Source organism: Montipora foliosa, chromosome 3 (assembly GCF_036669935.1).
Source record: "Montipora foliosa isolate CH-2021 chromosome 3, ASM3666993v2, whole genome shotgun sequence".
NCBI classification, from domain to species: domain Eukaryota; kingdom Metazoa; phylum Cnidaria; class Anthozoa; order Scleractinia; family Acroporidae; genus Montipora; species Montipora foliosa.
The window spans coordinates 9,821,872-9,845,607 of NC_090871.1; the positions used below are offsets into that span (position 1 = coordinate 9,821,872).

The following is a 23,736-nucleotide window of genomic DNA, read 5'->3' on the forward strand; positions in this document are numbered from 1 at the left end:
GTTGACCCGCGTGTTGACATCTCTTTGAGGTAATTCGTTGTCGTTGATGTTCACTTACTTTTGTTGTTTGATTAGGCGTGTTTTAAGTGTTGGTTATTGCATTAGCCGTTGATATTTGGACGAATTTTATTGTTAACGAGAGAAAATGTTGAACTGCAGGTTTTGCGCCATTCCGCCAACCATATTCGCCTCGTCCCACAACCCTAACTGTTCACACTGTTAACAACGTACGTGAAGAGTAGGGCATGGAGCTCCCGGTGTTGTGGTCTATTTCTGGCAGCACCTGTACGACCTGGCGGGATAATCTTAACAGGGTTTTCAGAGAATGAGACCATAAAAACAAAATATAGCCAGGAGTCAGGTTATTTCCAGGGTTAGGTCCTTCACTACGAAAACTAAAACTGGATTTGCTGGAAACGAAATGAAATTCCTTTAAAATACAACAATTGAAATAAGATACACGCATTTAAGGTTGTTTTTCTTTTCTGTTTTACTTTAAGTCAACTCTGTGCCATTTTTTAAGGCGACCGACCAACAACTTACGGTTTTCAGTGGATACGACCCCAATTCTTGGTTTGCACCCACGCGACACGGCGGCCATGTTGGATGGCAATACAAATCAGACACGTGATAAGACGGCCATGTTGGTGTACAAAACATTAGCAAATAGCCCTTATTCACGATAGCCGCCATGTTGGTTTTCAAATTGTCATGCAAATTAGCCATGTGTTATGCTGGGGGGCAAACATTGGAATAAAGGCGAAAATATTGAATTAACATTGCTAAAAGTACATTTTAGAATTTAGAATTAAGTACCTTTTATAATAATTTTATATCTTTTGATTGCCTCCGACATTTTGACTTTCTACTTCGTTATCTGCTAATTTTTCGGTAAAAAAATCGAAGTAACTTGTTTAGGCATTCTATTTTACTACTTAGGTGATAAACATTCAATAAACATGAAAGAAATCATCTGTGTGGCTAAGATGTTCGTTATAAGCTCTCGAACTTGTGTTGTTTGCCCCCTCAGAAGTGTGTAGCTAATTTGCATGATAACAGCAAATCCAACATGGCGGCTATCGTGAATAAGGTCTATGATGGCTCATGTTTTTCAATATAAAAGAGTCAAATTCTGTGCACTAACATGGCCGTTCTAACGTCAGTTGAAACCCACCTATTTATTTTCGCATAATTTGCATAATAAAAACAGTTCAGTTCCTACTTCCTAGCGGAGAGACAGGTTATTGTTCTTGCCATTCAGCGTGGCCGTCGTGACGTCAGATACAAACATCAATTATAAAAGAAAAAAATAGATCGCTTGACGTCGTTAATTTCATGAAACTCTTCTGGGGTCATAATGTTGAAAACCTTCCTACTTAGTTCTCACAAAACAAAGTTATTGCGTACAAAAACAACAACAACAACTGTCCGATATTATTTCTTTTTTCCTATTAAAGAGATTTCTTCTGACGTTCTTGATGTTTTCATAACTTAAAAAGCCAACACTTTGATCCTGCCAAAGTCCTCTGTTCCTTGTTCCGTTACGCCCGAGCTTCCAGTGAACGGTTTCTTGGCATTTCGCACATTTCACAAATCTCCAAGGCATCGTGATTCGCAAAAGTGCAAACTGCACACGTCCATGTTGTGTCTTCTGGGGAGGAAAAAAGAGAGACAAAAATAACGCAAACAAAAGTTACATATATATTGCATGTGGTTTGCGTCATTTTAATTGACAAGTTAGCGCAATCATACTTATTTCGCCGTAAAATGAAATTATAGGCCACTTTCAAAAATACCATAATATTCTATGTTTGTTCCCCCAAATTTTGCATAAGCATTGTTTTTTTGTTTTCTCTTGGGACCATTGTAACTCCCAAGAGAAACTGGAAACAATGCTTATTCAAAATTTGGGCGGACAAAGAGAGTATAACGGTAGTTTTGAAAATGGCCTATTCCCCCCCCCCCCCCCCCCCCAAAGAGACTTTCATATATTTTCTATATACTGAACCTTAACGTTTTTACTCCGAAGACCGAAACATTCATTCTCCTAACTAGCGACAATGACTTCTTTGTTGGGTAGTCATGAGAATTTGGTGTCAAGATCACACCTCTTAACCTGAAACTCATCTTCATTCTCAATATCTCAGTGTCTGACATTTCATTGAAATTGTGAGGAGACTTTACGTACTGATCACTCCTGAGAGTCACAGGGCTAAACCCACACTAAAATCTTTAGTACAACGAAATCAAAACTTCTCGAAACTTTAAAGCCCTCCCTTATCCTAGATTTGTAACTTAGGACGTTTCCTCGTTTCCACAGAAAAGCGTTCTAAGAAAACTTTACCCTCCTTTCCTATTTGTAATAAACAGTGAAGCCTCATGCCACCAAAAAATCGCATTTACTATTTGCCATAACCCCCCCCCCTCCTCCCCCACCCCACCCAACAAACTTCTAAAACCCAACCAAGCCCCACCCACAAAGTATAACGACACTTACCCGAACGGTGCACAGTGGAATGATGATGGTGATGATGATTTGGCGGAAGGAACTCCCACTCCAAGCTTCCCTCGTCTGCTGGGGGACTAAGACTTCCAGGCGAACCTTCCTCGCCTGTATCAACAGTGAAAAAATAAGAAAAAATTGGCGTCATGAGTTGACAACCAGAATGGAATGGAGTTTTTATAGTGGCACAAAAAAACGACAATAAAAAAAGCAAAAAAATAACAATGTTCATCACACAAAGCTTACAAATACTAAAGAATAACAATGAACATCGTTGGGCACCAGAGAGAGGTCTTAAATGATCCATAGTTATCTAAATGTAAAGGCGAGTTGTGGCCATCAGTGTTTGATGGTGTAGAGCTCTTTTACGCAGACCTTCAAGCTAGAGTCGTTCATGAGTGCATACATCTGTTAATTTACTTTTTGTACATGTACTTTGCACTGAAATTGACCATTTTGTTCCAGTAAAGAGAGGTCTTTGATTTAAATTAAAGGGGCTAGGTCACGCTATTTAAGGTAATTTTGCTTAATTTTGTTAATTATGAGCTCTAAACGTCAAATTGCAAAACCACGGCCACACAACAACTGAGAATGATTTTCCAGCTTTGTAAATGACATTTTGATATAGACTGATATAAATTTGAAAAAAGGTGGGCCGACGTTTTTCAAATTTACCCAAATTCAATCCATTTCAATCCTCTCCAGTTTTGTTCATCCATGTCCCTTCTTGGCTTCCCTGTGTTTTGTTAGAATTCTTCTATAGTTTTGAACAGTTATTTTGATATTTTAGTTAATTCTATGACCATTTGATCAGTGCTGAAATTGCTTAAAATTGCGTGACCTAGCCCCTTTAAGTCAATCCTTGATTGGCTTTCATTTAAGTTAGCGTCCCACAGTTTATCAAGAAGCTACATTGAAGTAATTGAAAACTACGTGACCGAGACACTGGCTGGTTGACCGCCTAACTGATTTACATAGTTTGTATAGTTTATGAACTTTGCCAAGTAAAAGGAGCCGGCCCAAGAGCACGTGCCAATTTGAGTGGTGCCAAAGATCATACCACCGCACCGAAAACTCTGTGCCCTTACATTTATCTTTGCAAACAGTGTGCGTTCTTTAACATCCCGCAGAGATTACGCGAGAGGCGAGGCTTGTTGTCTACAGTTCTTTTCCAAGAACAGGAAGTCAGTAATTAAATTAAATGACTGACTGATTGATTGATTGATTGATTGACTAACAGACTGACTCGTCACCGATTTAACCCTTTAAGCCCTGAGGGGTTCCCCATTGACGAGTAAAATCGTCTAGCGTTAGACAGAGTAAAATCTATAAGTGCCATTTGGCACTCTCGGGGCTGAAAGGGTTAAACAGGGACATAGTTTTTTGATGCTGTTAGCTTAACCCTTTAAGCCCCGAGGGGTTCCCCATTGACGAGTAAAATCGTCGGGCGTTAGACAGAGTAAAATCTATAAGTGCCATTTGGCACTCTCGGGGCTGAAAGGCTTAAAGAAAGATCTTCCAGACAGGAGTCCAGGTCATGGTTACAAGATTAAACCTTAAAATTTACTATTAAGGTTAAGTTACCATGAGGAGGAGGAGTGCTGAACATTGAACAGAACCGTTGCAGGCCAGAAACAGGACCTTATAATAAGAAAAATAGGTTATTATTTCTTTCAATCACATTAAAACTGAATTCGGTGAGTGTGTTAGAATAAAATTATCATTAATAGTGGCCAGTGCAACAGCTTGTCAAAACAAACCCCTTTAAATTATTAATTGAGAAGTGGCTTACTACATGTACTTTGCGAATTTCTTGGTTTCAATTTTGAGAAGACAGTGTTTTACATACATGTAGTTCTTATGAAACGATAATGATGACAATGATGCATTAAGATCATCAAACCATTTTGAGCAATAATTATTTCTTTTTGGGTTTCCAAAATGTTTTCTAAAAAATAACTACAGTGAAAAAAAAAAGGGTACAACGTAGCTTTCAAGTAAAAAATACATCCTGAGAGCAAGTCAAGCAAAGGTGTGAATCATGAAAACATACCATTGGTACCACTGTGAGGCCTACTTGATGGAAAGCTTTCAGCTCTTCTCACTGGAAGATAAAAAACAGTGTCAGACTGACATCTGGAGCTTTGGATTTGTCTTGTCGCCAAATCATTCCAAAGGTTTCATTCAATTTTAATAAGACCAAAAAGCCATTTACAGTGTACATTTGCCAGTAAGCTGTCACTCAAATAAGGAGCACTTCAGAATGCTTTAAAATGTTAACACAATAAATTCACTACATCAAATACTGGAAATGGCATTTTTGAATGCAAGGAGTGAATTAAATAGCACTGTTCACTGCATAAAGTAGCCTGCTATCTGTGCAGTAAAGTGCAAGATTCAATGCACCAGATACAGTGACTTTGTATCTGGTTACCATAGGGGATGAGTTAGGGGAATAATAATAATAATAATAATAATAATTGTAATAATAATCCATGTACAACACACAAGTGTGCTTTACATGTCCAATTTATTTCTCTCGAGATGATTCAAGCAAAAAGCTCATTATTTTTCTTGACTCACAAGTAACTTGCGAGTTGTGAAACTCGACTCGCAACTACAGTAGATTGAGAATCAAGTCTAAAGTCAAGTTTCACGACTCATGAGTGACTGTCAACTTACAGTAATAATAATATTAACAATAGTAATAATAATAATAACAGTGACAACAATAATTGGGACAAGTAAAAAAAGAGATGGAAACAGAAAACATACAAAATTGAAGCACTCAATTTGTTGCTCATCTCACATTACTAATAATGCAAAAGATACCTGGGTCTTCAAATCTAGTATTACGTACAAGGCCAGCAAACAGCCAATACATGTAATTTTTTTCAGATGATCATCTATACAAATTCAAGAACTGCTCATACATAACTGGAATGACTTTTCATGTACTGTATCTACACAAAAGTAGAGTAATAGTAATTATTACAATAAATTACAAGTAAATTAAAAATAATAATCCTGACTGAAGACCTCTCAATCGGCTACAAAATTAGTTGAGACAGTTGCCAACAGAGCACACTGGCAACGACACCTTCACTGTTTGCAAAGAAAACTTGTCCAAAAAGTACTTTTCCGGGATACCCCTCCCTCTCCCACCCTAATCAATGTTGTACTGCTGTTGACAAGGCTCGTAGGAAACAGAAGAAAACACAACATTGTCCCGGGGGTGCGGGGGAAGGGGCCATTTTCGCAGTGAGCTTGAAATCAACCCTAAAGAATAAGAGTGTCTCAACAATTTTGATGCTGATTGTCTGCTTAAGTGAATTACATAGTACCTGGAACTTGATAACCAGACGGATATTGCGTTAGTGCTGGATTATTGTGTGGATGACCTATAACAACTGAGTAAAATATGAAAAATCAATTAAGATATGTTGTTAAATAATTATTTGCCGAAGGCGAGATGAATTATTCACCGATATTCACTGAGCCTGAGGTGAATAATAATCATATTGTTTTAAATAGTATAATTACATGGGTGATAACTTGAAAAGTATGCATTTTCTTCAAAACAATTAATTTCTTCATCTGTCACCTTGACAAAACAGCTTGCAGCCATTTTGAAAAAAATGCCTAGGTGATTATCACTTAATAATCAGGTCAACAGCAACCAATAGAACAGAGAATGTTCAATAATCACCCATGCAATTATACTAAAACTATTTATGGCACAAATAAGGGGCTTCAATAAAATTCGAAGTTGGCTGGTTTGAGTAGAGAAACCAAATGTTGTCACTGGCAAAGTAAATTTTAATCTTAGGACTGAAAGAATATATCGTTAACCCACTGACTTCTCAGGCGCACCCCTACGACAAGTAACTCCTAGGAGTCAGTCTTGAGGGTTGGGAGGCTATATGTAGAGGTTTTGGCTGGGGGGTTTAACCCATTGAATCTTGTACTGCCCCCATTGATGAGTAAAATCATCTGGCGCTAGAAAGAATAAAATCCATTTTAGTCTCACTCCAAGGAGTCAATGGAAAAAAGTAGCGATGTGTATTTCCAGAAAACATCCATACCCCCCCCACGGGAGGGATTGGACATTCTGGGGTATGGGGGGGAGGGGGTTCAAAGGCCCAGGAATTTCTCAGGATTTCCCTTAAATTACATTAATTTTACTTGGGCTTATTGTAAATGTTATGATTTCTGCGTGATTCAAAATGGGTGTCGAAAACAAAATTTTCTCTTTGTCTTCGGCTTATATGTGACAAGTCATTTATTTATCTATGGTTGGACTCTAGCTGCGACAGAATATCGAGCCTAACCTTTAAATTAGCAAGATTTATTTTTTTGCATTTGCGACTCTGGAAGCAAAATGCAAACAACAAAACTTTATGTACAGCTGTATGAAAATTGAGGCTGGTCTGGGAAAAAAATTCATTGAGACAGCCCCCCCTTCCCCCCTCCAACATAAGTCCATTCACACAAGTTTGTTTACATTCCATGTAGTGTGCGAGGCTGAAATGTTTTCAAACGCAGGCATGGTGCTTGCAACGTCATTTTCGACAAAACGTTGAATTTAAAAAAATGTTCTGTAAAGATTTTCAAGGTTCAAGCAGGTTTTCAGAGAAGGTGCAGTACAAGGCAGTTTACCACAGCCTGACGCCATCAGAAATAAATGCCGGCAAAGTGAAATTATGCACATTTCGAAATCGGCGACACGTCAAATTTTCACCGCCAGTCAACGGGACGCCGATTGGTGCGGTGTAAAGAATTTCTTTTTCAGCATTTCTCTCTCAAACTGCCTCAGAAATGAACTATTTAAGTAAATGCTGTTTTGTCAAAATTATGAAGCGGAATTTACGGGATTATATCTATAATTTTCATCGCAAATCCACCGGAAAAAAAAAAAAAGCAGTAAGGCTCAAAATTCAGTATCTTGCGCTAAAAAAATAGCTTATTTTTGGTTTCCACAATGAATGATAATAAATTATTTTCAGGGGGAGTATGACAAAATTTCCGGAGGGGAGGGGGGTCAATTTTATGAGCCGATTTTGGAAAATCCAGAGGGGAGGGGGGTCATCTACGGGTAAACTCCCTTCCGTGGGGGGGTATTGGGTATGGATATTTTCTTGAACTACACAACACCCGCAAACCAGTGCTCAAAATTAGCAGTTGTCCGGTCGTCCCAGACGACCCGAAATTTTACCAGGCAACCAGTTTTTGTTAGAATTCAACCCAATGACTCCAAGGGGTTCCCCACTGACGGGTAAAATCGTCTGGCATTAGAGTAAAATACTAAGTCTGGCCGGGCTTTGGCCGGTTTGGACGTCAAAGGGTTAATGGGGACATATTTTTTCAGTGAGTGATTAAAGCCTAGTTGCCTGAGGATAAAAACAACGGACAACCCAACCTAAAATAGAAAACGAATTAATCACAGGTAGCACACAACTTACACATTGCTTACCTAAATTCTATTGTCAATGTCCAAAAATAGTGCGAAGTAAATGATCATAATAATTTTGCCCCAACTAAGCATTTTCCTGTGTTTTCAATATCTGTCGCTCTTACATGTCAGATAGGAAAATCACAAACCCAGACTTAACCACAGGCACACACTAAGAACTATGGGATAGATACCCAAGCTCTATAGCCATGGCATGAGTTTGCACCTCATCACAGAGTGCAGTTAAAATAATCGTAGGGGTTTCCTAATAGGCAACCTAATTCACTGCTTTGGTTACCCGGCTTTTGAAACAGGGACAACCGGGAATTTTTTTAATTTCAAGCACTGCCCGCAACCTACATTATCCATGAGCCAACAAACAGAGACACCTCGGTACACCTGTCACATGCATTAACAGTGGAAAAGAATGGAAGTGGATGGGGAGGAGGTAGAAAAGATAAGAACTCACTAATGCTACAAGAAAAACAGTTGAAGCCTGGTTTTTACCAGCGACGCAAGCACAATCACAAGCATAAGAGCGTTTATTTCACCGTGAAAACAGAGTTCACACAAGCATAAGCACAAGCATTGATTTTTTTCCTTTTCCTTGTGCTGGCACTTACAGTTGTATGCTTGCGTTCGCTTGCCTTGTGTGAAAACGAAATGCAGCATAAACAAAAGGAAATTTGCCAATTAAAGCACTTATTCCAGATTCGCTGCGTCTGAGAATTTGAACAAAATGGCGCACCGGTGGCTCAGTTGGTTGAGCACCGGGCTCTCAAGCGGGAGGTCGTGAGTTCAACTCCGGCCGGACCAAGACTAAGGGTCTTTAAATAACTGAGAAGAAAGTGCTGCCTTTGTAATTACATCTGCAAACTCTCTAGTCTTCTCGGATAAGGACGATAAACCGTAGGCCCCGTCTCATAACCTTTCCATGTTCATAATCCTGTGGGATGTAAAAGAACCCACACACTTGTCGCAAAGAGTAGGGCATGTAGTTCCCGGTGTTGTGGTCTGTCTTCTGTGGTGTATCATGGTTGGGAGGTAAATGCTTGCAGATATTAGCTACACCAAGCTACTCTAAAATCCAAGGGTAAAGAGAGATATATGATATGATGATGATGATATGATGATGTGGGGGATGCCATGGTTGATTTTGAGGCTTATGTCAATGTTCGTTTTCACTAAGCTAAGCATAAGCTACTTATGCTTACGCTTGTGCTTGCATTGCTAGTGAAAACCAGGCTTGAATGAAGAATAACTGCACAACTTTCTGCCACCGTAGCTAAAAACTGGCCCCTACACTGAGATTGCTTGGCCTAAATGAGCCTGTGCAGCAGGAAATGAACCTATAATCCCTATAAAGCTAACTGCTCTTTGACTAGTGGTTGACCTAAATGGCATTCAATCACATAAGTAAAGTACTATAAAGGGTAGTTACCATCACGCCCGTTGCTAAGTCCATCAATTTCTCGAGTCATATGTTCAATTTCCTCTCTGAGCACATGATTTTCATCCCGAAGGTGTTTTACGTCTGTACACTACAAAACACAGCAAATTAACAAATTGTGTCATGCAGTTCTATCACAATGAAGTCATATCAAACACAATAACTGGGTTCTAAGACCAATATTGTTGATTCTGCCAGAGATACCTCCTGTTAATCAAATGATGCCTGACAAAATCATAGGTCACATAAAAGAAAATTTGTTTTCGTAGACGGGTTTTTATAAGCCCTTGCCACAGACATGAGACAAACAACTCAGGCAAAGTTCAATCAAAGTCACTAACTGCATGCAACTTAACTGTCAATCAAAAATATCTGTAGACCCAGTCTCCAACAATTCATTAAAATGCCATCATTGCCTGAGTCATTAGATTTAACAGATGCCTTGAATGCTACAATGATTTACATACACTGTACAAATTAGGAATCCAACAAAGCTTAAATTAGAATTACTTAAACAAACACTGTACAAAGTCTCAGCTTGTCATGAGTGTATACATTCAAATGCTACTTAAAATCACCAAAAATTGCTCTTACTGTGGGATTAGCAGCAACACGAAATTTGACGTCAATTATTTCAGTTTCTTTTTCCTGGCATTCCCTTCTCAGTCTGCTAACTTTACTGCGCTCATTCAATATTTCCTGTAAAAGAAACAGATGTATCAAACACAGAAATTTGAGGTTCCAATGACTAATTACTTTATTTCAGAAAGCTTTCAGGTAATTATTCCAGAAAGCTATTAATAGGTAATGTTATGTGCTTTTTAAACTTGTTAACTTTTTAGTAGGTTTTACGTAATTTTGACAGCAGTTTAGTTATTTAAGTAACCAGTTTTATATTATTTTTAAGTGCTGATGAAAATAGCGTATATTGATATTGGTGCTATACAAGTTTTATTATTATTATTATAATAAAAATTATAAAAATTATTATTATTATTATTATTATTATTATTAACATATATCAAATACAAGGTGTTACAAATGAACCCACTGGGAACTCGGAAAAATCCGAGCCCCACATTTCACCCTTGCTCACCATAGAGTCTCCAGTAGCTCAGTGGTTAAGAGCATCCGTATTAGGTCACGGAGGGTCGTGGGTTCGAATCCCATCTGGGGCTTGGATTTTTCCGAGTTCCCAGTGGGTTCATTTGTAACACTTCGTATTTGATATATTATTATTATTATTAATATTAATATTAATTTTATTATTATTATTATCATTATTATTATTGCTGAAGTCATGGATGAAAGGAAAAGAAAAGGTAAGCACAAAAGAAATTCACCTTATTTATTGAAATAAAATGTTGAGGTAAACAACTATGACCCTTGCCTTGCACATCTTGCCGCAATAAAGATCAAGACAAAACATGGGAAAGGCGAGCATACGTAGCAAATGTTTCCCAATGTAGCAAAATGTGTTGCGAGGTATTATCTCAGTGGTATTGCCATACATCAATTTTGCAACCTCAAATGACCGTTGTTGCGGTTTTAATATTCGTGAAGATTATGACCGCAACAAAAGTCACTTGAATTTTGAAGTTGCAAAATGTATAACAATTCTGGTGAAAGCGCTTTGCTATCCACACCAGAATCAAATCATTGTGAAGCACTTGCTGCGTGTGCTCACCTATTATTACTATCATTATTATTATTATTATTATTATTAATTACAGACTTTTGAAACTTCCATGATGTGTCTCAAGGTTTCAATCTCAGCCAGACTGTGAGAAGAATTTGAATTTTGGTAAGGACAAAAGGCTGGGCAAATTTATCAGCTCTGATCCCAACTTTGCCATGGCTTTGCAAGCTCGTTTACATGACCATCATTATTGAAGGGACACAGTCAGCGTTTGGACTGTGACGACCTGGACACTAGCTTTCTTAGTTTGAAAAGCCACTAGCTCAACCCAAAATCAAATTGCATGACTGTGGAGTTTACCTGCTTGAGATCTCTTTCAATCCTCTTGGGTTTTCATAAGATTTTAAAGTGCTACTGCGATCAAATTTTTATCCCTGGAGTTTTTTGGTTTATCGCATAGAGTACCATAAAACATTAAAAATGCTGTTTACCGTTTGGAAATATCTGCATTGGTTCCGGAGATATTTAAGTTTGAAAAATGTGTTAAATATGCAAATGAGAAGGCTGATGACGTCATTCACCCAACCCAATAGAACATCAAGAATATAAATAGAGCTATCTCGGTCAATTTGCAACAGAGACCATTGAAACTTGGTGAGCTGATAGTACTGAAGGCAACACACACATGACTGTAAAGAAATTGGTTCCCATGGCAACTCACTCTTTTCCAGTCCCCGTCAACCTGATTTCAATATTTTGGTGATCTCAGGCTAGAAATACATTTACCAAGGCCACAAACATGACCTAACATCTTGATATGCTGGCAGGATCATGCAGATGAGGCACCATTTGCAAATATCAAAACAGAACGCCAAAGGTGGTCTGCAAAGCTCTTAATGTCAGGGAGGTCTGGAACCCAGTATGTTTCCATGGTAACAAAAATGGTATGCTCATATTCTGGAACACATCTACTAGAATCTTAGTGCAAAGAACCAAGTACTTCTGATACAAATTGGCTGAGATATCTTTCTCCATCATACTTGATCAAAATTTGGTTGGGTTTATGACGTCATCACTTGGCTAATTTGCATATTAAAAAAACTTGAATATCTCCAGAACAAAAAGAGATATTTGAAAATGGTAAACAGCACTCTTCTTCTCGCACAGACTACGTGTTTATGCGCCAAAATGGCTTAGATAGGGAAGATGCAAATTTCGTCACAGTAGCACTTTAAGTCTATAACACATTTACTATAAAAGTCCATGTATATTTAAAGCCACACCTTTTTTCCTCATAAGGCCTAAATTAGCATTCGTAAAAAATTCTCAAGATGTCACTGAATAAAGATATAACAAACCGCAAGCATTTTGTTGTTGATAATTGCCTTTTTCACTTTTCCATGAGTGGTGGTTCCTAAAGGAACCCTTTGTATCTTGAAGCGTTCATTTTGCGATTCTTGCCCTTCAAGAGTTCTTTCAAGTGATTATAATATTATTTTCACTTTACCCTAACAACTGACCAAACCAAAGAGAATCTTCAATCCTCCACAAAGCTGTTTGCTATAATGCCTGCGGCAAGTCACTTCAATGCATATCTTCCCGCCGCATGCGAGAAAATATTATGATATTCGCGAATACAAATGAGGAAAATGGCCCACTGTTTCATTGTGATGCCTAGACTCCTCTCCACATTTCAAAGCATGGCTACTAAGCACTTGTGCATATCGTTTCAATCACCTTTAATTTTCAACTTCATGGAGCAGTTGAAGTGATAGTCTCGAAAAACAAAGACATTAAGAGAGCATCTGAAGTTTTTCAAAATTGAAAGTACATGTAAACCCACAAGATAAAGATAAGACAAGTGAACTTTCACTCTCTAAGGACTTAATTGATATGAAAGCTCATAACAACCACCATGTCAGTGTTTTGAAAAACCGGACATACTTTACTATTTGTTCTCGTCTGTTTACTATTAAAACTTCATTGGAACTTCAAAATGTGTTGTCTCTATGTTTTTTTCATATTCAAGCTTCCAAATAGACCATATTCATATTCTCGGTATTAGACTGGAGCTAGCTTGCAATGGAGGCTCATGCGGGGGAATCTTTTCAAATGCAAAATACTTTTTAATACATTCCCCCGCATTAGCCTCCATTGCAAGCTAGTTCCAGTCCAATACTGAGAATACGAATATGGTCTATTGGAGGTGTGGCTTATACATGGACTTTTACGGTACTCATCCGGGCTGATTACTTAGAGTACTGTAACTTGACTAAAACATGGTGTTCAGTGTGCACGTGCAATGGCTGACCATATTCCTTTAAGTGAGATATGATCATCCAGGTGAGTGTAGTCCTGAGAAGGACTGTTTAGGATGACATCATCTTTCAACAACCTGAGCAGAAGTCATCTTCAGGGGCAAGTCATTTAATATGTAACTTCAGTAGATGGTATAAACACTCTGCTCAGGGTTGCTCGAAGCATGGTTAGCGCTAACCAGCCTTAAATACCATGGAAACCTATAGGTTTTGACACCACTTAACCAGCGGTTAGCCATAACCAGGCTTCAAGCAACTGGCCCATGGTCACTGATATGATTGGTCAACAAAGTCGATGTTATTGGTTGACTGTCAGTTGAGCCTAGATGTCAAAAACTGACAGTACACGCTGTAACAAATTATGTGAAATGGGAATCTTCCTCTTGACCATTCACACATCAAAACTATAAAAAAACTGGATATTAATATTAACAAAAAACATACCTTTTTGAGGGTTTCCAGTCTCTGTCTTTGATGACAAAGTAATGCTGAAAATAAAACACAAACAACACAATTATTAATAATGATATTATTATCATCATCATCATCATCATCATCATAAAATATTATTATTATTATTATTATTATTATTATTATCATCATCATTATCAAACAACTGCAATGCCAATTGAAACAAACTGGTTTCAAAAGTTCAAAAAACTTGTTAACTAAGTCATCTCTAAAATTATAATAAGCAAAACATTAGCCAAGAAAAACTGATAAATTATCGGGTGGCAAAAGTGCAAATGAGCCTTACACAGTATGTAAAATTTCAATTCTTCGAAGCAACAGCCCTACAAAATTTTCTGGTGGATTAGTCTCAAGTTTTTGGTGAAAGCTAAACATGAAATGCACCTTAAAAATTGAGTGACAGTTTCATGGCTCATTACAAAGAACAGGAACATGCTAATAAAGAAAATCTTACGAACTTGTAAAGATTCCCCTGTTGCACAGAGTTGATTTAGGCTTGTAACTCAAGTTGAACAACATAAGTAATACTACAGTGTATCTATCTCTAAAAATAGAACAATTATGCTTGACATACTGAGGTCATAAGATGCAGCGGAAGAAGATGACGGAGGTCTGTCTGCTGGGCCAGGTGACACATATCCTGAGGGGGGACTAGGCTGTGCAACTGTGGTGGGTCTCATCATTGGTTGTAAAGGAGGTGTTATTCTGCTCGGTAAATAAGGCGGAGTGGTGGAAGATGGAATGCTGATTGTTATTGGTTCGTCAGTGGGGGTGTTCTGAGACGAAGGCTGTACTGGCATGGGGCTGTCAATCACGTCAGTTCCACCGTACAGGATCCTGTTACTTTCAGCTGACAGAATGGTTAAACAACGTTCTGGATTTCCATGCTGGAAAAGTGGACAAGAAAAGCAAAAAATCAAGTTTAAATACATAATTATGCAGCGACGCTTTTGGATCTCACTCTGCAAGGTCCAACATTTTGGTTTGTAAGTTTGAATATGACAAGTACCATAAAGACTTGTGTATAAGCCACACCTTTTTGTTTAAAGATTGGGCCAAAAATCACGGGTGCGGCTTATACACGAGACCACTGCTTTCAGAGGGAGTAAACTGGCTTGTAGGGGTCACAAATTGAACTGAAAACCTTGAGTACGTGTAACTAAAGATTAAACATATTGAAACCCATTATTGATCACTGCTTTCGGTAGAAGTGGTGGTTCCTAAAGGAGCCGTTTGTTTGCATGTTCAGGTTCTAAACCCGAATCTTGCTTGCCAGTAGTTCTTTCAAGCATTTGATTTGCACTTAAATTGTTTGAGCAGTTTAACTCTAACTGGCATGGAATCCCCATTCTCTGCACAGCTGCTCACAATGTTGTCTACGACCCATCACCTCAATACTGATTTCTCCACTACGTGCAAGAAAATACCATGCTATTGGGGAGAACTCGTGAGGTAAATGGTTGACTGTTTCATTGCCCTTCACCACTTTCTCGGCGTGTTTGTCCATGGGGTTGCTAAACTCTCATTTTTCTCCAATTGATAGCTTCCATACATCTCAATAAACATGATATCCACGCAACAGCTGATGCGAAAATGAACGTTTCCATGTCCAGACTTCCCTTGTTAAACCACTGCGTGGTTACCAAGCAAACGTTTTGCATTGTTCTCCTGCGCTTTTTTCATGCAAATTCCATCGTTTTCATTTCAACTGTGGACTTGAGCAATGAAGACAACTGTTTTCAGTCACAGGGAATAGGAAAGTTGATTAAAAAATCTTTTAAAAGGTATTTTCAGAGTTGATTAACTTATTACTGTGGCTAGAAATACACAACATTAGATTTCGTCAAGTTTATTGTTAACATCTGTAAACAAACACCCTACTTTTTTTTACAAGAGTGCTTTTTTGTAGCTCTTATTTTGTCCAAAATCATGCTTGAAAGTTGAGGGTGTGGCTTATACATGAGTGCGGCTTATACACAAGCCTTTACGGTAGCTTGGCTGTAAAGTGAATAATAAGACTTATAGTTTCCAGCTTTTCAAAATTTTGGCTCCCTAAACTCTATGTATACTAACAAGAAGAGTTAAGACAACTGCACAAATGTTTCACCCTATTATTATACAAGGAAAACATATCAACCACCATTCACTATTTTTGGCCTTCAGAATCAGAGTTATTACACGACATGAACGAATAAGATTGCAACACCATTTCAAATCTGTGCCCTGTACCTTGGAACAGTATGTGCATTCTTAAATGTCCCACAGTACAGGATTCAACACCTGGCTACCTGCATTACTAGCCACCGGACTAGTGATTTCTAGAATTTACTAGCCCGAAGCAAAACTTGGTAGCCCGGATCAATTTCCCTCGAGGTCTACTTCAACCCCAAACAAGCAAACCTTACTCTAAACTTATTGGCATTTTTTCTTCCATTGTGATAACAATGTGTTATTAAGGAAAAAGCTAACAAAATGTTTGTTTCACATTCACTTGTGCACGCGGCGATGGCTAACCGTAGAATGCCAGTGCACAAGCCATGGGAAGCTCGCTTTCCACGATGGATGAAAAGTTCTCTTTCTCTGAGTGCTCTCATAAATCTTACTGCTTTCCTGTCTACTCGTACTTTTAGTTTCGGCCGCTTTCCCCTTTTTACGTGGTGGCGTCTTCGCTTCAAGTGCGAAGTGATGGTGAGAGGCGATGTGCAAGGCATCACAACATTGGTAGGGAGAAGACTGGGGAAGACATTAACCATTAAGCTCAGAGTCTGGGAACTAGCGATGTTTACAAACGACACGCAAGATAAAAAAGATGCCAGAAGATGATAGATTTATGTTTTCTTTGTAAAATTATTGGTATTATCGTTACATTTTAAACTTTCTTGTTTTTTTAATCAACTGTGAACTTCAAACTAAAACTAATCATATCTAGTTTATTTCCATTTTCCTACTAGCCAGCGGGCTATTAAACGTGGTTTTTTACTAGCCCGACAAAATTTTTACTAGCCTCGGGCTACCGGGCTAGCGGAGATGTCGAACCCGGCAGTATCACTTACAAATGTACGAACATATCATGTCTGACAGGACTAGGGTAGATGAGAAGTCCAACTACTTTCAGCTAATGCAGCAAAGGAAGCACTTTCTGTTAAGGATTTTTTAAGACACTGAGCATACAGCCAAGACGTGGACAAAGACTAGTGGTATCCAATTGGGCCAAACAGGCTGCAAATTAGCCAAGACATATACCTCAAATTTAGATTAAGAAATCCTTTGACTTCAACATCACCTTGATGTCACCTTGCCTACATGTAGTTCAGATTTTACACAATGAAGCAAGAATTTATCATCAAACAACCACTGCATTTTGAACTTCGACCTCTTTTTGTGCCATCTTTTAAATTTATGAGAAAAACTAACGCGGAGAGATTTCGACGTTTCGATGACATCCTGTCATCATTATCAAGAAAATGAAGAAAAAAATTTTTTTGAAGAAAATTTACATAAGCAAGTAGTCAAAAAACTAAACCAAAAACAATAGTCTATTGTTCTAAGCCAGTGAATCATCCAGTGACCTCACACAAAGGAAAACACAAAGTCAAGTAAAAACTGGTATACGAGATGCTCCTGATTAAAAAGTACAGACCAAGCCTTAACATCCAATCAGATTCAATACGCGCTAAAGTTTTTACTTGACTTTGTGTTTTCCTTTGTGTGAGGTCACTGGATGATTCACTGGCTTAGAACAATAGACTATTGTTTTTGGTTTAGTTTTTTAACTAGTTACTTATGTAAATTTTCTTCAAAAAAAAAAATTTTTTTTCTTTTTTCCTTCATTTTCTTGATAATGATGACAGGATGTCATCGAAACGTCGAAATCTCTCCGCGTTAGTTTTTCTCATAAATTTAATAACAAAAGTCAATCTTATATGCATCTTTTAAATGTTGAATTTAATCAAAACATTACATAGAAAAGACTTATTAATGAAATACATGTACACTGTACACATACAAGTGTTCTTTAGTTTCTTCGACGCTCACTTTGCCAAAACAGCTGTAAAAATAATTCTTAGAAACACTTCCATGAAATAGATCCCAGTGTCATATTTTCTTCTTTCCCTTTTAAGGAAATGAAAATGAGGGAAACAGATACACTAGTGAACATTTAAACATGTCAGTAAAAGATTGATATAAATTTGCAAAAAAAAATTAAATTGAAAAGTATTCAGTAAATTGCAAATTAAGAGCACCATCTTAAATTCCATTATTCCTCAAAAATACTGCCAAATCTGCAAAATTTCCATATGAACTTTGCACAATTCCTAGGAACAGCACATAAATTTAATTTCTTTATTATAACTTCATTAGAATAATATTGATCATTTGAAATAGATTTTATTGCCTAGTCTTGTGTTGATAATATTAGTCTCTTCCTGACAAGCACAGTTGTTGAATGCAACGTAAATTATTAGTTCGTGGCAAAAGCTTGAACAATAATCAAAAGACCACATGATTTACAATGTATTTATACTCCTTCCGGTTTAAACGTAAATGATGATTCAACCAGAAATTTATAGCCGTGATCCATGCTGCGAAACATTTCGATTCAAAACAAAAATAAAGAAACCATTATGCAATCTTCGTAAGACTTGCAATAATCAATTACTATTGACCATGAAGCTACTTATTAAGCTCACCACAAAAGTTTACGTGTTTAAGAGTTTCGATTCAGACTTCGTCTCAAAACTTGCGAAAGTATAGCAAAGTGCTCTAGAATACTCGATCGATAAGGGATGTCTCAGAGACAGATGTCATTCGTTGAGGGAAGAATCTTAGAATTAGGACCTCCGAGAAACATGTGACAAGCCTCTGTTACATCTGTAGTCTCGATATTGCTACAACCGAGCACTAAGGTTGCATGATCTCGGGTGATACACATTCGTTCACCCAGTCGTTTAAGAATCCCAAAGCAAAAGCCAGCCAAAATCGAAAAGAAAAGAAAACATCTGCCAGACAAACAAAGGTCAGGTATAAGTAAGACAAAGGAAAAATGTGGGCTCGACAAGGTTAATTAGAGCAGACATACCTTGGAAACACGCGATGGTCCTGTAGACAACTCCTCCACAATATTCACAACCCACAGTCCTCGGTCCGCGGAGGAAATAGAAATTATTTATGGTCTAACCCCAAAAATTTGGACACTGATTTTAACTTTGACTTTTCTCTATTCAGTCGATAAGGACACAGCGGCACATGTCGTCCAAAGAGCCTATGAAACTGAAATTAGCAATTAATCAAGAAAGCCTACCTCGGATTGCAGCGTTTGAGAGATGACTTGTTCCGGAATCTCTGGAAATCGATTTCTGAGGGCCTCAAATATATGCCCGTTATGGCCGTTTCTCTCCGCTGCCATAAAAAATTTCGCGTCCACCATGTACAAAGCTTTTTTGGCAATCTTCTCTAACTTCTCTTATAAGTGTGATGACGGAAAAATGGGCTAAAATTAGGAAGGAAGTACACCAACCTACTAGTTTATACTTCTTTTATCAACGTCAGATTAAACACGTACTGCGCATAACATTGAAACACGTGACTAACAAAAGCTGAGGCCGCCATCTTGGATTCCAACAACTTAAAGAACCTGGAAACGAGACCGCATTAGATTTGACACGTACAGATAGTGGTATGGTCGTCCAAATGTTTCAATATTCGCTAAATTCTATTCGCTGTCGTTAAACCGCATTCGCTGTCGCAAAAACTCATTTGCTGTCGCTAAAACTCAATAGCTATTGCTAAAACTTATTCGCTGTTGCAAATGTTCCTTCGTTAGCACTGAATTAACTTAATTTGCATTTGCTAAAATGAAAACATAATATTTGCTGACATTTAACAGTATTCTTCACTGCTACATCAACTTCGCTGTTGTAAAATATTGTTAGAAACCTCCGAGGCCGACCCTCACGCAATTCGTTTCCAGGCCGTCCGGGTATTACGGCCTGTTCAAAGATGGCTACTTCTGTCTTGCTGTTCGTACGTGTTTTGTCATTGTCTGCACGCAGTGAAGCGGTTAATTTTTAGCGACAGCGAATGAAATTTAGCGATAGCGAATGCAAATTTAGCGATAGCGAATGAAATTTAGCGACAGCGAATGAGTCTTAGCGACAGCGAATGAGTTTTAGCGACAGCGAATGGAATTTAGCGACAGCGAATAGAATTTAACGAATATTGAAACATTTGGACGACCATACAGATAGCGCTGCAGTTTTTTGAACCCGTAAAAAGCTTACTGCCTCACGGTAGCCCGATATTTCCCAGTTAGAGGCCCGGGGAGGGGAAGGGGGGTACTCCCAGAAAAATTGGGTGGGGGTGTGCGGTCCGCTTCCTGAAACCCTTACTCTATTTCAGACCAAAATTTGCGATAAAAGGACCCATTTCACCTGTCGGCGCAGCGTAATAATTTGAGAAGGGCTTTTATTGATGATCTCATCGCCTAAAGGACGGACCTTTATTTTCATGGAGGGGGGTATGAAAAATTTCCTCTGCAAAGTTGTTTTATGCACCTCTGCAAACATTTATTTCGAACAACACCTTCCTGCCAACAATGTTTTTCCGGTATTTTTTTTACACATTCTGACACAAAAAGGAGGTTTCCTTTTTGCCATCGTCAATCATCATTTAATTCATTATTTTACGGCGGCGACCAACGAATTGGAAAAAGAGAAATCTACAAAGCGATCGAAATTCACCGATCACTGCCCGCGAACGTTACCTTTTGACAGTGAAAAGCGAAACCGTTGCTTGAATTTTAAATGTCCAGTCCTTGTGTTATTAAAAAGGGCAATATTTTAAACTATTTTTCGAAGAAAATTTAAGAAAAGCTATACCCAATTTGTTAGACATCTAAGCTCCAATAGCTTGCTTTTTCCCTATAAAACACTCACCATTTTAATTCCTACGCAGCTACTGTCGCAAATAAAGAGCATACGTCAGGCAATGCGCAAAGGGAGTAGCAGGCTTTTCTGGTATTCCGCAGTAGTAGAGTCCTGATCCTCTTTGACTATGTTCCCAGAAGCCATCGTACTCGTACCACCCGGCCTGTGGTACCAGGGAGGCACATTGCTGACCTAAAATGATTACCATTGCTATAGGTCACTCTGAATAACTTGAAAGTCGTAAGTGACCAATTAGCTTTGATGGTGAAGTCGTCAGGAAGATGACCGCCGGACTTCTCAAACACGCTCATTTCTTGACAAAATGTCGACGTTAACAGTCGACGACCACCCGGTGTTGCCTAACCCCAAGAACATCTTGATGAGCAATTAAATGGCATTTAATTCAAAACCAACGATTGCTTAGAGAAATATTGAAATATTCAAAGAACCTCCACTTAACTCATACAAAAAAGACTTTGAGGGATGTACTCGTAAGAGCGAAACTATATCAAGAGGTCACTACAACTAGAGGTCACTTGTCCAATCTCGTTCCCTGAGCCACGATCCTTTTGGCCAGCGCCGTTGGCCTGCCAACACTTTACATCACATGTAATATTTGGTGTTCCAATTTGCTCAAATAAAATGTTGATTTACAACTACCTACTTTTAGTCTAAATTTCAGTTTTGAAATTTTTATATTTTTTTTGAGGTTACAAGTTTCTCTGACCTCTATGCAAACTTTTTTTTATACAAACCATGTTTTGCAAACAATTTGTTTTGTCTTTTTAGGCTCTGCAAACAATTTTTTCAATATTTTCCATACCCCCCCACCCCCCCCCCCCCATCCTTCCAGAAAAATAATGGTCCGTCCCCAATGATGAAGAGGTAGCTTCTCCTAAAAAACATTTTTCCATATTTACAGGCAACCCAAAAAGCTAAGGTAGCGTTTACACAAACGCTCCTTCACGCCGACACGGTTACCGCGTCAAAATCGATGCAGTTTGGAAGTGTTTACACAGAATCGGTTTCGTAGTGTTTAGGCCATGCCGAACTCATTGCAGGCGAAAGGAAGACACAATATCTCCCTCAAAATTGTCCCATCACACGCAAGTTCCTCCATGTCGAATCCAGAAACGTACGTCGCTTCGTTTTTTTCTTCATCCACGTCGGAGCGTACCAGCGGCTGAGAAAAACGGTTAACATTCAAGTAACCCTGATCAAGAAAGACAGTACACACAAGCGGAGCTAATGTGGATTGGTTCTAAAATACTCCTCCAGGCTCTAGAACACGGGGCAAAATATATAAGCGATAACGAGAGAAGAATGGAAGTTAATTTTAGGTGCTATTTTTCTTTTAATTCTTTTCAGCTGTTAAGTGGGGTTAAACCTCCCAAAGACCATCCCCTAACGTCCTTATTCGTGGGAGGTGGGCAACAGTGGAGTAGGGGACTGCCTGTCAGGCAAGTGGGACTTAGCTCCCGGGGCCGTTACGGTAGCTGTGAAGGCCTGGCAGGAACTCTGAACAAGCTGGCAAATAGGGGCTACGGCAAGTCTGCAGGGGGCAAGTCACCCTCTCAGACTTAATCTACTGACTACAGAAACCGAAAATGAGGCCTTATGCGTCCCATGGCGCAAAAAGGACTGATGATGAAACTGAATAGCCTTCAGAACTGTTTATTAGTAAACATATATAATATATAATGATGTCTTATTTGTGTTAGTCACCTGTGAGGTTCTTTCATCATCCAGTCTTTCATGAAGCCTGCAGGAAGGAAATTGCGTTGCTGTCATTTGTTATGATAATGCTAAAGGAGAAAGAGTTGAATTGAAAACAAAAACTGGTAGTCCCGGTTAGGTTCCAACCTATCTACTTTCAGATCTGACCTTGGGACAAGGCAGTGAGCGAGGGCCTGAGATCAATCGCCCCCATAAAGCATGTGTGAATACCCATTTCACCTACCGGTACCTCCAAGTTGTAACTGAATTCAGTGAGAAAATGATGATGTTTACTTTGGAAATACGAATCATACCATGGTAGACGACGAAAGTGCATTCGTAAAATTTGTACCTTTTTCCCGTGTCAAAGCTGTTTCGACGGACTTTTCAGCCGTCCTAGGCCTGCGTGAATCAAGGAATCAAGGAGTCTTGTTGGCGGAAGATTTCACTTACGAACAATTGCCAATTTGTCTTCAGTGATTCGAACGCTTTTATAGCCGGAATCCTCCACGGTACCCGATACCGGTGTCTGAGATCTCAGCTGTGAATTTTATCGTTGGATCAAGAGCCATAATATGCCAGTATGGCTCCTGTTGGATGATATGAGTTTCTTGCACGGTGTTATGAATATATCGAGGTCCTCTCTTTTCGTGTCCAAAGGGAGAAAACGTCATCGATATAACGTCTCCATGCTATAGACTTTATCCTGCTTTGGTTCAGTAGGTTGTTTTCGATTTCGGCTATGAATATGTTGGCAAAAGCCAGCTGAAAAGCGACCGCCATTTTTGTTCCCATTGCCGTCCCGTGAGTCTGGAGATAATTTTCCCCTTTGAACCTTTGTATCTTGGCTTTTGCATGGTTATCTCAGCAAGTCAGGCTAACTTTGACGTTTTCCAAGTAGCTGTCAAGGGCAACAGAAGGTTGTACTGGTGGAATCCAGCTCGATTTTACATATGGAAGGGATGTTTTCCCTTGTGGTGTCCGTGAAATATGTATATTGGAGACGCATTCGTCTCGCAAACTGTTCGAAATCAGCCAAAAAATGTCGTTTGATTTCATTTTATTAGTTATGTTTGATTTCATTTTATTAGTCACAGGTGTAGGAATAAATCGAAGCCATTTTGATAGTACGCCTTACTTGGCTGTCAGACAATCTGTAATCTGAGAGAAGTTTAAGAAATTTCTCGTTTGTCTCCCTTTCTTTGTTATGTCTTTTTTGTTTGGCGGTTTTTCTTCCTTCATTTGCCATTTTTTGATAGTC

The 23,736-nt window shown here is 38.7% G+C and overlaps 1 protein-coding gene and 1 long non-coding RNA gene across 5 annotated transcripts; both read right to left on the reverse strand.

Annotated features, from left to right (window-relative positions):
- Positions 1-465: 465 nt before the first annotated feature.
- Positions 466-19,389, reverse strand: LOC137996694 (mitogen-activated protein kinase kinase kinase 7-interacting protein 3 homolog). Of its 4 annotated transcripts, none has more exons than XM_068842227.1 (10): positions 19,136-19,388; positions 14,408-14,720; positions 13,807-13,850; positions 10,000-10,104; positions 9,397-9,496; positions 5,848-5,913; positions 4,557-4,607; positions 4,088-4,144; positions 2,498-2,611; positions 466-1,648 (listed from the first exon to the last, which is right to left on the reverse strand). In XM_068842227.1, the coding sequence occupies exons 1-10, from the start codon at positions 19,259-19,261 to the stop codon at positions 1,542-1,544; spliced, it is 1,083 nt and encodes a 360-aa protein (XP_068698328.1). In that variant the 5' UTR covers positions 19,262-19,388; the 3' UTR covers positions 466-1,541. The 4 variants fall into 4 exon arrangements, with proteins under 4 accessions (XP_068698328.1, XP_068698327.1, XP_068698330.1 ...); XM_068842226.1 differs by having other exon boundaries at positions 466-1,651; positions 19,136-19,387; XM_068842229.1 differs by lacking the exon at positions 4,088-4,144 and having other exon boundaries at positions 19,136-19,389.
- Positions 19,390-20,661: 1,272 nt separating this feature from the next.
- Positions 20,662-23,736, reverse strand: LOC137994475 (uncharacterized). The gene is made up of 3 exons (XR_011122136.1): positions 22,828-23,736; positions 22,485-22,521; positions 20,662-20,951 (listed from the first exon to the last, which is right to left on the reverse strand). It is a non-coding gene; the product is annotated as an uncharacterized lncRNA (long non-coding RNA).

What these genes read in the sequence shown, in the direction of transcription:
- LOC137996694 (XM_068842226.1), bottom strand. Translation starts at nt 19,261, where the DNA reads ATGGTGGACGCGAAATTTTTTATGGCAGCGGAGAGAAACGGCCATAAC. An exon ending in GTGTTGCTGCTAATCCCACA is followed by an intron (nt 9,497 to 9,999) that starts GTAAGAGCAATT and finishes TGTGTTTTGTAG; the next exon opens with TGTACAGACGTAAAACACCT. An exon ending in ACTTAGCAACGGGCGTGATG is followed by an intron (nt 5,914 to 9,396) that starts GTAACTACCCTT and finishes TATTTTACTCAG; the next exon opens with TTGTTATAGGTCATCCACAC.